The sequence below is a fragment of the Oryzias latipes genome, chromosome 15 (assembly GCF_053564925.1).
Source record: "Oryzias latipes strain Hd-rR chromosome 15, Olatipes_Hd-rR_3.1".
NCBI lineage: Eukaryota > Metazoa > Chordata > Actinopteri > Beloniformes > Adrianichthyidae > Oryzias > Oryzias latipes.
In genome coordinates this window covers 3,735,641-3,750,205 of record NC_136251.1, presented here as the reverse complement: position 1 = coordinate 3,750,205, position 14,565 = coordinate 3,735,641, and the positions used below count along the sequence as shown (strand labels likewise).

General features: G+C 41.6%; 1 protein-coding gene across 17 annotated transcripts in view; it reads left to right on the top strand.

The window, feature by feature from the left end:
- cfap46 (cilia and flagella associated protein 46) overlaps positions 1–14,565 on the top strand; it is a 128,884-nt gene that overhangs the window by 75,115 nt on the left and 39,204 nt on the right. For 13 of the 17 annotated variants that reach the window (XR_013647849.1, XR_013647851.1, XR_013647850.1 and 10 more), the window contains 20 exons: positions 1,482–1,622; positions 2,860–2,970; positions 4,690–4,871; positions 5,075–5,206; positions 5,280–5,442; positions 6,718–6,784; positions 6,925–7,063; positions 7,136–7,319; positions 7,864–8,029; positions 8,125–8,312; positions 8,391–8,510; positions 8,853–9,014; positions 10,448–10,596; positions 10,862–10,960; positions 11,023–11,095; positions 11,581–11,733; positions 13,393–13,593; positions 13,674–13,780; positions 13,881–14,063; positions 14,230–14,365. Coding sequence is in view for 13 of the 17 variants with exons in the window: in XM_078932078.1 (XP_078788204.1) it covers positions 1,482–1,622; positions 2,860–2,970; positions 4,690–4,871; positions 5,075–5,206; positions 5,280–5,442; positions 6,718–6,784; positions 6,925–7,063; positions 7,136–7,319; positions 7,864–8,029; positions 8,125–8,312; positions 8,391–8,510; positions 8,853–9,014; positions 10,448–10,596; positions 10,862–10,960; positions 11,023–11,095; positions 11,581–11,733; positions 13,393–13,593; positions 13,674–13,780; positions 13,881–14,063; positions 14,230–14,365 (2,856 nt within the window). In the remaining 4 variants the exon portion in view is untranslated. The remainder of the gene's footprint in view (positions 1–1,481; positions 1,623–2,859; positions 2,971–4,689; positions 4,872–5,074; positions 5,207–5,279; positions 5,443–6,717; positions 6,785–6,924; positions 7,064–7,135; positions 7,320–7,863; positions 8,030–8,124; positions 8,313–8,390; positions 8,511–8,852; positions 9,015–10,447; positions 10,597–10,861; positions 10,961–11,022; positions 11,096–11,580; positions 11,734–13,392; positions 13,594–13,673; positions 13,781–13,880; positions 14,064–14,229; positions 14,366–14,565) is intronic. The other 4 variants (XM_078932076.1, XM_078932075.1, XM_078932073.1 and 1 more) reach the window with 3 other exon arrangements.

Here is a 14,565-nt window from a genome sequence, read left to right as displayed (position 1 = left end):
CAATTTTTGACATTTTGTGTAGAATACATTTGAACAGGAATCTTCATGTGGCAAATATAAACAGACCTGCTTTTGATTGTTGTCTGATGAATATTTTCAAGAAGGCATCTGGCCCATCCATTTGTTTTCAGGCAGGTTGAGGAGATTTCTCTTATTTCTGTCATGAAGGACCAGCAAACCAAACCTCAGCGCTTAAGAACTGCTTGGAGTCTTCAAAGATGAAAGGGTGCTTGCTTAATTGCTGGATGCAGCTTGTTTTTTGTGAGATGTATTCCTCTAATCAAATTTTAAAATGATGTGCACATAATACACAACATTCATGGATGTGAAGCTATGAAAACTGGTTTGATGCTCTGAGACTGTCACGTGCATGTATCCATTATTTTAAAACACAGAGAAGCAGAAGATGGGGACTCTGCCAGGAGGAAGCTTTTAATCTTTAAAGTTTCAGAATATAAGCTGTTTGGTGTAAAAGTTGTTCTTATTTAGAAAGCAAACATAATTCTTACCAGAATTTCTTATGGAAACAAAAAAAGGTATTTCCTTTTATTTTTGATTCAGCCAAAATGATCCTTGTCATTTAGGCGTGGTGTAGCTGCAGGGAAAGTGTTTAGAGAGGTGGAGAAAAACAAAGCAAGTTTTCACAAGGCTTCTTGTGTCTTTCTGAATCAGACAAATGTTGTGTGTCTGTGTTCAACAGAGGATCTTTCAGGAAATGTTCAACTATCCGCAAAAAAATAAAAAAATCCTCCAGGGAAACATTTTCTTTTTTATAAATCTGGTAAAACATTTAAATTCACTTGCACAGGTGTGTATGCAGACACACACACACACACACACACACACACACACACACACACCTGCACTTGGATGTACAGACATGTGCCCCCATATGTACACACACATGTGCATGCACAGACATGCCTGCACACACACACGCATGTGCACACATGCACCGGTATGCTCAGACATGTCCACACACTTGCACACACGTGCACGTGTCTGTGCACAGGTGTGCACAGATGTGCACAGACACATGCACACAGGCTAACATGAAGCCTTGTTGCCCGGTTGTTCCTGTGCTTTTGAAGTTCTATTTCTCCGTCTTCTTTGGTGCCAATTAAACCCAGTTTCCTTTCTCTGTTCTATTTTGAGTCTCTGCCAGGAATATCAGCCGTACGTTCAAATGAAAGGACTTTTATCATTGAATTGTTAACAAAAGTTCATCACAGATGCTTCTTTTTTTTTACAAAACATTTTTTTGCCTGCTGTTCATTTTACTCTTAAATGTTGAAATGACAGACTCAGAGCTGCATTAAGTTCTGCTGTTTAAGTTATTGCATTGGGTCAGAGAAAGTTGTGAAGCCTGCAGCAGATACTTTACTCCTATTTAGTCTATGGCTGTTGCATGATCATTTGGCATTTTGGTGCTTGTTTTTCACCAGCCTGATGCTCTTTAACCTCCTCAACATTGTCCCCAGCTGTGTGACCACGCTCTCAGCTTATCCACTGCAGAAACTGTCCCGCTCGCTGTCAGGAAACAGGTCTTAACCACATGGGTTCAGATCAAGATGCTTTTGCAACAGCAGATTGACATGAAGATGGACGCACTACAACATAAGGTTAGATCCCTCTGTGAAATGCCTGCCTGGTTAAATGTAAAATCCTTTTCAATGTGTGCATACAGTACACAGGTATTAGTGATGGGTCAGGTTTACAAGACATTCTGCTGCTCCAAGTTAGGTTGAATGAAATAACTCTTGAGTCAAACTTCATGGATGTGGTGTCTGACTTATGGCTATCCTGATGGTTAAATTGTGATTTTAAAGGCACATCAGCTGAGAGTTTGACTGTCTGAACCTTTGACATGAAGGCGTCTTCACTTTAGAATCTCTTGTTTTACAGTTTAGTTTAGTTCTTTTCCCAGCTGTAGTATAAAAACCACACTGGAAAATAGTTGCAAAGAGCTCAACATGCAAACAGACAAAACCTACAAAACAAAAGCCTAAAAATAGAACATATGGATACGTCCCAAAAATCCATAAATACTCACAATGAAAACTTTGTAAATAAATAGCATTAAAAAAGTTAACAAAGCCAATTAGATGGCTGTTTGAATTATTTCAAAGTCCATTAGTAAAGGTCATCAACATCAAACATGATGAGATGTGGGGAACTTAACTTCTCCAAAGCAGGGAGGCCAGAGAGATTATTAATGATCTGGAAAGTTCCTGTAAAATGTCTAGATTTGTAAATGTCCTCCAGGGGGGTATTCCAGGAAGCATGTTTAAACTACCCTGACTTTAAGCCTGAACTCTGGCTGAAGTCCACCTGAACTTGCTTACTTTGGTTATGGCGGTTCCTAAAGACCGGATATGAGTTAACGTAATTACACTCGACTTGGTAACCCTGGGTTAATGCACGTTCACGGCACGGTTGAGTGTCCAGTGTTGGAAATGTTTTCACCCAGTGTCCTCAGAAATGGAGCTTTAGAAGGCGGCAGAGAGAGCAAAGTGCAGCACACTGAATTTTATTGAATATTGTTTAGAGTTGAGTGTAAAGGGGCCTGAAAGCTTTTGAAGTTGTGTTTATCAGTTAAATGACTTAGACAAAAAAGTATATATAACCATCAAAGTAATGATTTTCTTTGGCGATCATGAATAAAAGCTAAAGCTATTTTTAAAACCTCGTTTGCATTCTCTTTTATGTTCATCTGTCATGCTATCTAAAAACATCCAAACCAAAATAAAAACTGCTAATTAAGGCCCTCTAGTATTTTATTAAGTGGCAAAATATGCAAAGCGTAGAGAAGATTGATGTGTTTTGCTCATTATACATTCTTTTGTTTCTGTTTTGCAGTGTAAGAGTGAGGAAGTGTCTGTGATGACAAGCGTTCTGGTTGGAGTTGAGATGTTTAAGTGGAATAAAAGCCTGGGACATACGGACTTTTCTGTTCCCAGTCTCTCAACGGTATATCCTCAGTCTGTTTCCTACTGTAGCCTATATGACCTGTGAGCCCTCTGAGCCCATCGGCATCTCATCATTCATCCAAGGAAAACCCCTCTTTGGTAGCACTTTGCTTATCAGAGGTTTAACTTTGGAGAAAATGTGTGGAGAATAGCCTAAACTGAGGGTGTGACTCTCCACTGCTGAGTTTTTCTCTAAATGTTCATCTTCTACCCTCTTTCTGTGTCTCTCTTCTTCAAACTTCATTTTTTCAGCATCTTTTATTTAACATAAAGGCAAATAAAATACTCGTTAAAAACGCAAAGTGTTTAAAAACAAATACACACAAAGAAAACAGGACATGTACACCATTGATATACATTACTGGATTGACCTTTTCCTGTTGGCTCCTATACAGTGACGTGCGCGTGCAGCTGCCACTGCTATGCATTGAGTCACGTCAGCAGAACCCTGATGTTCCAGTTCATCAGAGATCAGGCTAGCTCTCTCATTTATTAACCGATTTTCACAGAACATAGCTCAAATTAAAGCTTGGAAAATTATTTGATCTCGTGGTATATTTAAATATTTACAATCTATAAATATTAACCTTTGAATAGTGCAAGAACTGCGCTTTTTAGTGTTACAGTGTTGCTGTCAAATAATAGCTTTTAAATATTCGTGATTTTGGATTTTGCCTGTATGCCAGAATCTAACTGAGCTCGTAAATGCTTGTCATCCAAGCACAGAAAGGAGGAAAATAGTTGAAGTTCAATAACAAGAATGGCTGATAAAATTTTCCTATTTTCCTAACATTTTCCTATTAAAAACACCACAAAGTGCTGAACAAAGAAAAAAAACTTCCTCCACCAAAAATACAGAGACGATTAGGTAAACAACACCATGGAAAAGTCTACCATAATGAAAAATACTGTGAAGAGCTTTTAATACTGCAATACATACTAATATTATATATATGATCTATAATATACACACTACAAATACATATATTTAAACTATATTGTATACATTTATATTAATCTAATGAAGGTGACCCAGAGGAAGGGTTACGGTTACGGCTAGAGCGGTTCCTGAACGTGGCTGTGTCTGCAGCTCACCGCTCCCTCAGGGGATGGGGAGGGCAAATGTCACACAATAGATACGCACTTAAAATGTGTGAGGACAATGCATCTAGATGCATTGTCCTCACACTCACTACACTGGCCGCATGTATTTAGAAAATTACGTGTAAACAGTCACTTTCTGAAAAACATAAATCGATAGACCAAACTAGCATGCTACTTGTTAGCGCCAACTTTAGCAGCCACTTCACGCCTCCCAGCCGGGTTTTTCTCTATTAAAATGCAAATACTAAGCTGTACAAGTATGGAAGCAATTCTGTAGCATAATTCAAAATAAAAGTCAATACCAGAAATGCTTTTTTATTGCTTGCTTTACTGCTTGTTTTTCTTTCTCTCTATGGACTTTCATTTATTTCCTGATATTTATTTTTCTTTATTCTTCTCTTCCATTACATCTCTCCTTTTCATGCCTGTCTGTATTTACTTTACTCTTGACTGACTTTCTTACTTTGACATCATTCCTCTGCTCCTGACTCCCAACCTTTTTCCTTCACCTTGGCTTTCCACTTTTCTCTTCTTAACCCTTGCTCCACTCTTCCTTCTAACCTTTCTTTTCCTGGCTTTCATTTGGATTTCCTTCTTTTTCTCCGCTCCTGCAAAGCTGGTGAGCACAGCGTCTGAATGCCGCTGGTCCGACGCTGTGGTGGAGCTGCAGGTGTGGTGCCAGCTGGCCGCCTCCTGCCACCGTGCCAACGACCACAGCTCCGTGTTACGCTGCACCCTGAGCGCCCTGCAGCTGGAAGAGGCCGCAGCCAAAAGTCTTAATACCACACCCTGTGTTTTGTAAGTGTAGTTTTGCATTTCATAAGTATCAATTTTATTTTGCAAAGTGTCCATTAAAGACTTTTAAAAGTATTGAAAGATAATGTGAATGGCTGAGATGTTTGCTTTCAGTTTTACCTGAGGATCACATGGTCATCTGACTGATCCACTGATTGGAAAAGTGATCATATGATTGAGTCTGACATCCTTCTTTCTTTGTGTAGATTTGGTCCAACTGCAGTGAAGGAGCTGCTGAGCAGCGCAGCCTGCTTGAGAGGTTTGAGCTTAGTTCATGAGTCCAGGGGAGACCTCAGTGCTTACAGACAGGCTTTGCAGGTGCTGCTGTCCAGCGTCAGGTAAGTTTGATTGATGTATGGCTAGGTTCCTAGGTCTTTGGTTTTATCTGACTCCTCCTTGTCTTTTCTATAGCTTTGCCAAAGAGGCAGAAAATGCAGTGTTGTGTGTCACGGCTGCTGGACATTACTGGAGCGCTAGTCTGGCTCTGGCACAGGACCCCCAGGAAAGATGGCAGCTCAGAGAGGACCTGGAGATGGTCCTGAATGCTCTCGTTCATATCAGCAGATGTGAAAGAGTAAGCGCTCACATCCTTCTAATCATATACTGTAAATTCTTGCAAATGTTGAATTCATAAAGTATTTTTTGTCAATGGTAAATACTTACTGTATAAAGCACTTTTCTACCTAGAAGGCCCAAAGCGCTTCACCATAACAGTCCCATTCACCCATTCACACACATTCACACTCTGCTGCCAAAGACCTGTAACCACCAGAGGCCAAGTGGGGTTCAGTGTCTTGCCTAAGGACACTTTGACACATGGACAAGAAGTGCTGGAATCGAATTTGCAATCTTTTGATGTGAGCTCAACTGCCCCACCTCTGCAGCAATAGCCATTCTGAATGAAACAGAGTCTCCCTGTGACCCTCATACCATTTAAAGTATGTAGTCTCTAATATTTGGCATTTGGATCATGTTTGGATATACTTTCTGTCCCTGACTTAAGTTTTTTTGGCAAAGATATCGATTGGTTTTCATGCAACAGGTTTTTCTCTCCGCTGCTGCAGGAATTAAACCAAAAGCCCCAAACCCCTCACATAATCTCTTGGTCACCTTTGTAGGCTATTATTAAACATTTAGGATCATTTGAACTGAATAGGATTAACAGTCATAAGTAATGAAGCTTGTCCAGCTTTGATGTGAATTGACGCTTTATGAATGAACTGAATTCAAATAGGGCTCAGCTGCACACCAACAATGCAGTCAGAGCCACGCGTCTTTGCTTCTAAAGGAACTTTGATTTTTTATTCTTTTTCATTCAGCTCTTTACAAGCTAGTGCAGACTGCTATCATTGTTTTGGTCACTGACAAGCCAAATGAATCCCGACTTTAGCCATCTGAAATGGTGTAGGAGATGTGCCAACAGATTTTTATGCCATTACCATAAACAGTCATTCAACTGTAAAAATAACTTTAAGATTTATAATTAAACGCAGCTTATGTGAGAATTCAAAATAATCGTCTGCAGGGCTGTTTTCTACTTGACAGTGTTTATGCGAAGGGTCTGAAATGAAAATGCCAAATGATGACAGCTGATTAACTGGGTGTAACAGTCCCAGCAATGCTGGAGACTTAAAGAAGGCATTTTATGCACAAAGGCAATTCAAAGTGCTTTGCATTATACATTAAAGCCTGAACCAAACCAAGAGAGGAAAAAAGGATACACTGGAGTTATTTTTAGAACATAAAGCATCCAAGTACCTTTGTGCCTGCTCTTTAAACAAAGACGAATGCAGCCGCTGCTGTATGATCACACAAAACTCCATTTTACCTTCACTTTGTTTCTCTTTAGGGTCTAAGAAAAGGACTCCCAATAGAAGAAGCACAATCTTGTGGATTTTCTAAACATCATTCAAAAAGTGAGTACTAGGGAGAAAAAGAAGTCTTTGGAGCTTCTACTTTGGTCTGGTGATGCCCTGATGCTTCTGCATGTGTCTACAACTGTAAAGGATTTCTATTTTGCTCTTTACAATAAACCTGTTTCGTCTTTGTTTTGCAGCAGATGAGCGGGGTCTGTCTTTGAGAGCGGCAATTTACAGGTGTTTGCTTCAGCTTCACATTGATGAAGCAGACTTTGATGGCGCCCTACAGCTGCTGGACAAAGCTGTGAAAGACATGCCTCGCACCAGACACCGAGTGTGAGTCAAAGTGGGAGCTGAGAGCTCAGTGGGATGTGAGGCACATCAAAGACTTGTTCTGTATTTTCCTAGGCCGCTGCTGAAATGTGGTGTTGTGGTGAAAGCACGCCTGGGACAAAGTGTGGAGCAGGACATGCAGGAATTACTTGAAGAAGGGGAGCAGTGCTGCTCATCCATGTGGCACCAGGCAGCTCTGAGTGCTGACACTGTGTACCAGCAACTGCAGTTCTACCACCAAGCCATCACATCTCTCAGGGTATTATGCCTCCCTCACCTAAGCCTCATGCAAATATGTGCAAATGTTGGTAGATTTGTTCATGTCTGCTCTCTTCAGGACGTTTCAACTCAAGAGGAAGGCTTTAAACAGGACTCTAGTACCATCATCTGGAACCAGCATGCCATTACATTATATTTTTGTCAATAAAAAGCTTTACTGAAGCAGCCTAAATGATCCTGTATGAGCACAAGACGAGACTCAGACCAAGTCATAATCAATCAAAATAAGCAATTCTGCTGCTTATTGCCTTGTGTCATACACATAATCACTGTTTTCATAAATATATGTCACTAAGCGCTCTACCATTTGGTTGAGCAGGCGGTTAAAGGGATGTAATAATGGCTAAGCCTATTCAAGTACATTTAAGCTTCTTTACTAATTTATAATCACAACTATCAGGTCAATCGTGTGCATTTTGTTTGTTTGCACATTTCCTAAAGAGTATGATGTAAGTGAAGGGAGTGCATTGTGTTGGTGATGATGTTTGTCTAAAACAGCTGACTGAATGTGTCTCTGTAAATAGGCCAGAGAGAGTCGATGGCAAAAGGTCACCATTCTGCTGGAATTTGGAAATTGGCTTTACTGGCAAAACTTCCCCCAAACAGACGCTCTGCAGCAGGTTGAGTGGGCCATCGACCTCCTCCTGCAGCCGGAGCCTGAACTAGAGGAGGCACCAGATCCTCCACCAGGTAATCCTCCTTTAAAGCAATCCCACCAAATCTCTGAGCGATTGAAGTTTATACCTTTCTATTTACAAGAAAGTAATATAATAATGCGTCCGCAGTGAAATGGGAGTCTGGGGTCGGAGTCCAGGGTTCATCTATTGAGAGTCTGTCTGGTGTGAAGGAGGTGCGCCGCCTCGACGGCTTGATCCAAGCTCACACTCTCCTCGCTGTCATGTCAGGAATAAACTCCCATGAGCACCAGCTTAACCTGCTCAGAGCCCACACTTTTGTCCTCCGTGTGTGGCAGGTGCTGTAAACAGCAGTAGAGCTGACATTCTCTTTCAGCTGGAGTGTTGAAGGGTGTGTCACATGTGTTCCGCCTCAGGTTTCCATGGCAGCGGCTTCTGAAATATCCAGTGAGATGTCAAAGAGTCAACTCCATCCTCCTCCCTCTGCTGGATCGAAAAAAGGCAGAGATAAGGACAAAAGCAGGAAAACCAAAGACGTGAGACACTCAGTTCACATTGGAGTAACGGGAGAACTGGAATGTAGTGAACAGGATGTTTGAATTTTCACAATTAAAGACAACCTCTGACTCATTATAACTCAAAGCATCTCTTACTCACTAGGTTTTGAAAATAGTTATGAATTATAAATGAACGACTGCTAAATGTCTTGATACTGAACTCTTTGCCCACTTTGATTTCACCTCAGCATCTTTCTTGGACAACCTCTTACATACTTAGAGAGGAACTCTTAGAGCCTCACAGAGACGCATTAAAGCAACTATACATTTTCTGAATACACGGTCAGGAATCATGAAAAATGTTCTTGTCTGTTTGAACAGCTGCACTCTGGAGAAGACAAACATCTACCGTCTTTCTTGGAGAAGACAGTACCGTCCACCGCTAGGGAGTGGGTCAGCTTTGTCTGTCCCGACCAGGCTAGGCAGATCTTCAGAACCAGCAGCAGCCCTCACTGCATAAACTCACACAGCATTGCAAAGCAGGTATGCCTGACTTTTGTTTTCCTGGTCATAACATTTGTTATCCACATTATTAACACGGATCTGTCTTCTAAGACTTTGTAGTCGGTAGTTTATCTGGTGCTTAAAACAACAGCTACTGAAACTAGCAAGAATTCACCTTTTTGCTGTGAGTTTCAGAGGATCACTGAATAAAATATGATTTATTCCATGGTCTGGGGGAATACTGGGTTCTGATTGGCTGCTGGTGTGGATTAAAAAGTGATAATGGACACCTAAAAAAGAAGCAACAGGCTTCCGTGTCCTCCGTTAAGTAAGTGTCATTCTGCGAAGTCCAATAATGCTGATAATGTATAAGCCCATTATCCCGCTTATGCTTTAGTCACTTACAAAATAAATAAATGTCTACCAGTTTTTAGTACATTATTCTTGTTATTTCTTCGGTTTAGATCATGTTTTTTCACGAAAACGGACTATTTGTTACGTGGTGCGGCACCGCTTAGACATCGTGGACCTGGACTGCAGCGGCACAGGAAAGCGAAATCTATGCTGATGATCAGGATGAGTTAAATAAAGCATCATTTCAGAGAAAGTTCACCTCTAACCACTTGTTTTTGGCCAGATGATGAAGATAAAGTTTGTTTTAAAGGAGCCAGCGCAGTGATACAGAACATTTAAGCTATGTGACCGGAACTACTTTTTTAGGCATGCATTATCACTGTGCGTTATCACTTAATTCACCCAGCAGCCAATCAGAATCAAGTATTCCCCCGGACCATGGTATATGTAAGGGTTAATGGCCGACGAAGTATGCATTATCACTTTTTAACGCACGCCGTGGAAGCCTAAACCGTCCTCCGCAAGTGCGTTAAAAAGTGATAATGCATACTTTGAAGGCCATTAACCCTCTTATATCATGGTCATTTACAAAAGAAAGAAATAGTAACCAGTTTTTTCAAAAAGCTGACTATTTGTTGCATGACGCGGACTATCTGTTGAATGGTGCGACGGGCCGCACCACGTAACAAATAGTCCACGTCGTGCCGAACCACCGCTGCAGTCAAGACTGGGCGATATAAAGCGATATATATATATGCCAATGTTCCGATGGGTTGAATAAAGTATCAGTTCAGAAAGAAAGTTCACCTCTTAACGCTTGTTTTTGTCCAAATGATGAAGCTAAAGGTTGTTTTAAAGAAGCCGGTGCAGTGATACAAAACATTTAAGCTAGGTGACCGGAACTTCTTTTTTCACCATGCGGTTATCCTGTGGTATATCACTTTTTAATGTATACCCAGCATCCAATCAGAATCGAGTATTCACCTGGACCATGGTATAATTTCTGATAATGGACAGGACACTCTGTTGGGTATTCTGTCTTACATAATTAAGTCCTAAAATAGTATTTAGTTAAACCTGTTCAAAGTTTTTAAAGAGTTCTGTCTGTTCATCCACAGACTCAAAGCTTGTTTTACCTGCATCTGCTGGAGAAAGAGCTGCAGTCTCTTTCATTCCAGCTCCACATCCTGCCTGTCCTGCACCTCGCTGAGGTCATCGCCCATGATCTTTTACAGCTGAAGGAGCTCTCTGACACCTACAGACTCCGGTAAGAAACTCCAGAGAAATTTCACAAATACAGAACCTCCTAAAAACAACCTTTAGATTCTGCTGTTCTTTTGTCATCAAAACACATCCCTATCTGTTTAGTCACATCAGAAAATGAGTTTCCTCTTGTGAGGTCATAGTCCGCCTCCCACCCTCTGTATGACCAGTCCTGGTACAGAAGTACACATTGTTTCTGTGCATGTGAGATGAGCACCTGAGTCAGGCCGTTTCACTCACACATTCCGCACTTTCTTCTACCCATCTAGAATTGTGAAAACCTGTGCCGAGCTGGGGTCAGATTTCCATTCACCGTATCAAGAGGAGATTTTGACTCTGAGTTCAGTTCGAGAGCAGAAACAAAAGGAGTATGTGATTTCAGTCATGTACATGTCATGTTGTCTAACTTCCATAACCTTTGATATGATAGTCCTGTCAGCAGGAGCTACAAAGCTATACTTGTTTCTGGATACAAGAAGAGCCTTCACAAAGCCCAGAACCAGGTCTGGTTTTTCATGAAACAGATATTTATTTATTTTCAGCTGCTACTTTCTGACAAGTTTTTAGATTTTCTGAAAAACATTCTGCCTGCAGATTGTTAGACTAATGACATTCATGATTTACCCTTCTACTAGGAGGACATTTGGGAAGATAGCTTTATGAGATCACTGGGCACTTTGTTGTTGTTTGTCCCTAACCCTTGTGCTATCCTCTGACCCCACCCTTACATTGACGTGTTCTTCCTACCATGACAAAGGTGGAAAGATTTCATGTAATCCATGGACACCAGTGAAGATCACAAATCATTGAAGAAAAAAGGTTCTTGTGGGGTCTAGATGACCCAACTCCCAACGTTAAAGTGCCTAGGATAGCACAAGGGGTTACATATGCCTGAAAAAAACTACCAACAGTTTCTGTGTTTGTCAAATATATGACATCTTAAAGCATAATGCTTGTTTTGTCTCCAAAAATTTTGGTTGTTTTTCAGAAACCAAAAGCGCTAAAAGGACCAGTGACACTGCGACAGATCAAGGATGTGAGTCCTCAAGATGTGTGGCTGGACAAAGCTGACATTTGCCTGAGCTTACGGCTGTATCAGTCAGCCCGGCAGCTTCTGGCAGAGGCCCACATCCTGGCTAAGGTGAGATGAAACATGCTATCTGTTGGGTTTCCATCAGGTTGTTGCCAAGGGTTTTTAATTTTTGTTTGAACTTTGTATGAAACGTGAAAATGTGGACTAAATATTGCATCATGTAGGATTATGTATCATTTCTCCTGTATGTCTGAACACATTAAGATCTAATCCTTTTTGAGGTCACATCAGGGACAGAAGGTTAATAAAAGAAGAAAAGGGAAGCTGGCATTAATGTACAAACAAATTGCATTATGAAGTACTAAAACATAAAAGTACTTTGAAGTACTGTGGGTTTATAACATTCTGAGTACATCACAACAGTCATCATGGGAAACTTTTCATAAAACATTGCTGCTGTATAAGAATGACAAAAGTATGCAGCCAGAAAGAATTATGGGACATAATTTCTGAGAAGAAGGTGGAAGCACTGACTAGTAGGGGTGTAACGGTACACGTAGTTGGACTGAACCGTTTCGGTACGGCAATTGACGCTATGTTGTGGAATGAGTGTGTGCTGAAGCGTGTGTCTGCCAATGAGTTGGTGTGTGTGCTGCGCATGCAGGAAGGAGGGGGGGCAGAGCGCGCAGCGTAAGAGTGCGTGTGTGAGCGCACATTCAAGGTGTGTTGCTCAGTTCGCCGGAACAGCAATAAAAACTGTTTCCTCCAAAAGAACAGAGACCGGTTCTTTTATTAACCTCAAAGGAAGATCCGCCTTCGGTCCTGGAGAGGATCTCCTCTGGTTTTCCCCCCACGGTCAGAAACCTCATTGCAGGAGGTTCAACAGCTATTAGGTGACAGTGAGCATGCCCCCCCCCCCCCCCCCCCCCCTATCTCCTTACGTTCTCCTGTGTGGGAACACTTTGGAATTGTTTGGATGAAGGGAAAAGACAATTGGATAAGCTGAATGCTGTTTGTTGACATTTTTACACAAAGATAGTGTATGCCACAGTAACACATCTTATCTGTTAACAAATTTAAAACGGCATCACCGACTGGAACAATCGGGTCTACAAGAAAAAAAATGTGCAGTTCAAATGTTTTTTTCAGGTCAGTGTTAATTGTCCAAAGTTCTTGGTTCCTGGCAGCTGATAGTTTTTCTTATTTAATAAGCAGATCACCCACATAGGTCACTTTTATGTATTGTTATGTAAAACCAATAAATGCATTTTACAAGTACCATAATTATTTTCTGCCTTTTTGTACCGAAAATGTATCGAACTGAGCCCTATGCAATTCTGAACCAACCCGAATTGAAATTTGAGTGTAGTGTTACACCCCTACTGACTAGCATCTTCATAGCACTCAGGTTGCAATTGCTTTTGCTTCCATCAAGATGTTTTAGATATTTCAGATAATCCTTCCTTAAGGAAGGACAATATTTGACTTTTTCCCATTCGGGTTTAACAGGACAATAGGACTCATGGCATCGAACAAAGCCTTAAAAGTCATAGGAAGAATCCAAAAAGAAACATGAATAAATGAGCTTTTATTCAATTTTATTGGTAAATTATTCCCTAACATCTAGGAAAAACTGCAGCTGTTTGGGCTTTAGGTTATGGTTACAAATATTTGTACTTTTATAATCTTTTGAATTTTAAATTAAAAAACAGCAGAGAATTTGTTTTTTTATTTAACAAACGTTCCCTTTTTGCTCTTTATGTTTAGGAACTTGGAGATCAAAATGCTGTTTCCAGAAGTTTACTGGGCTTAGCCTCTCTGGCTTGTGAGGAGCAGAACTTCACTCAGGCTCTGGTTCTGCTGGACGAGGCCCAGAACCTGGGTGGTAGTGAGGACTTTTGGTTCCAGCTCATCCACACCAGGGTCACTGCTGTTGTGGCCCTAGGAGACCAAGATTCACAAACCAAGGTGACGACTTAACATCTGGACTGCAGCTGTACCCGCTCTAGTGGATGTGTTTCCCATTATGCCTTTCTTCCTGTCTGCAGTTGGATCAGATCATAAAACTGGGCTGTGAAGCTCTGGAGCTGCGTCTTTCAGAGCAAGTCAACCAAGTTTCTGGGCTTAAATTCAAGATCACCTCATTAGAGAAGAGGTGACTCCAGACGGCTGCAGTTTCCTCCTCTGTCTTTTAGTAGCAGGAGGACGTTCCTGTAGGGGCTGTGTGTGAAGGACTGCATCATTCTGTGTTTCAGAGCTGCGGTTGAATACATCCATGCAGCTGCTGCTGGGACACCAGGAGGGGCTTTGAGCATGGAGCACATCTGGAAGCTGGTGGCTTCCTGCGATGTCCTCAGAAAGTGTGCAAGCACTTTGACTGAACTGGGCTATAAGGAGCAAGCGGCAGAGGCTCACAGCCAGTCTGCATGTGGTCTGAGGTTTGTCGGCTGAAGTGACAGAAGATTACTGAACCAAAGTTGAACCTGTCAGTCCTGTCATGATTTTGCTGTTGTGCATCTGTGTGACATGTTCAGGACATAGTGACAGTCATAGTGTTATTGTTGCTGCACTGGTCTGTCCTCATGGTTCTCGTCTCCTCTGCAGGCTCTTGGCCTCTTGGTCCTCTGACTCTGATGAGAAACAGCTCTTCCTGCTCAGCAGCTTCTCCCACATGCAGTCAGCTGTCGTGCTGCAGGAACAGGTGCTGCTAAATGCTCAAAGCCAGCTCCCTCCCCAGGAGGTAAGTCCTTTAACGTACCTTCTCAGTTTGTGGTGTTTCACAGCTACAGATCAGCAGTAAATGGTTCAGAATCTCCTGCAGGAAAACAGAAGCCTGTTAGCTTCACAGCTGTTAGAATGCTGCTGTCTTTGGTGCCTGAAACCCCCATCCCACGAGCAAACTGGACATTTGGGGGAGGGCATAAGGCTGCTCATTACGAG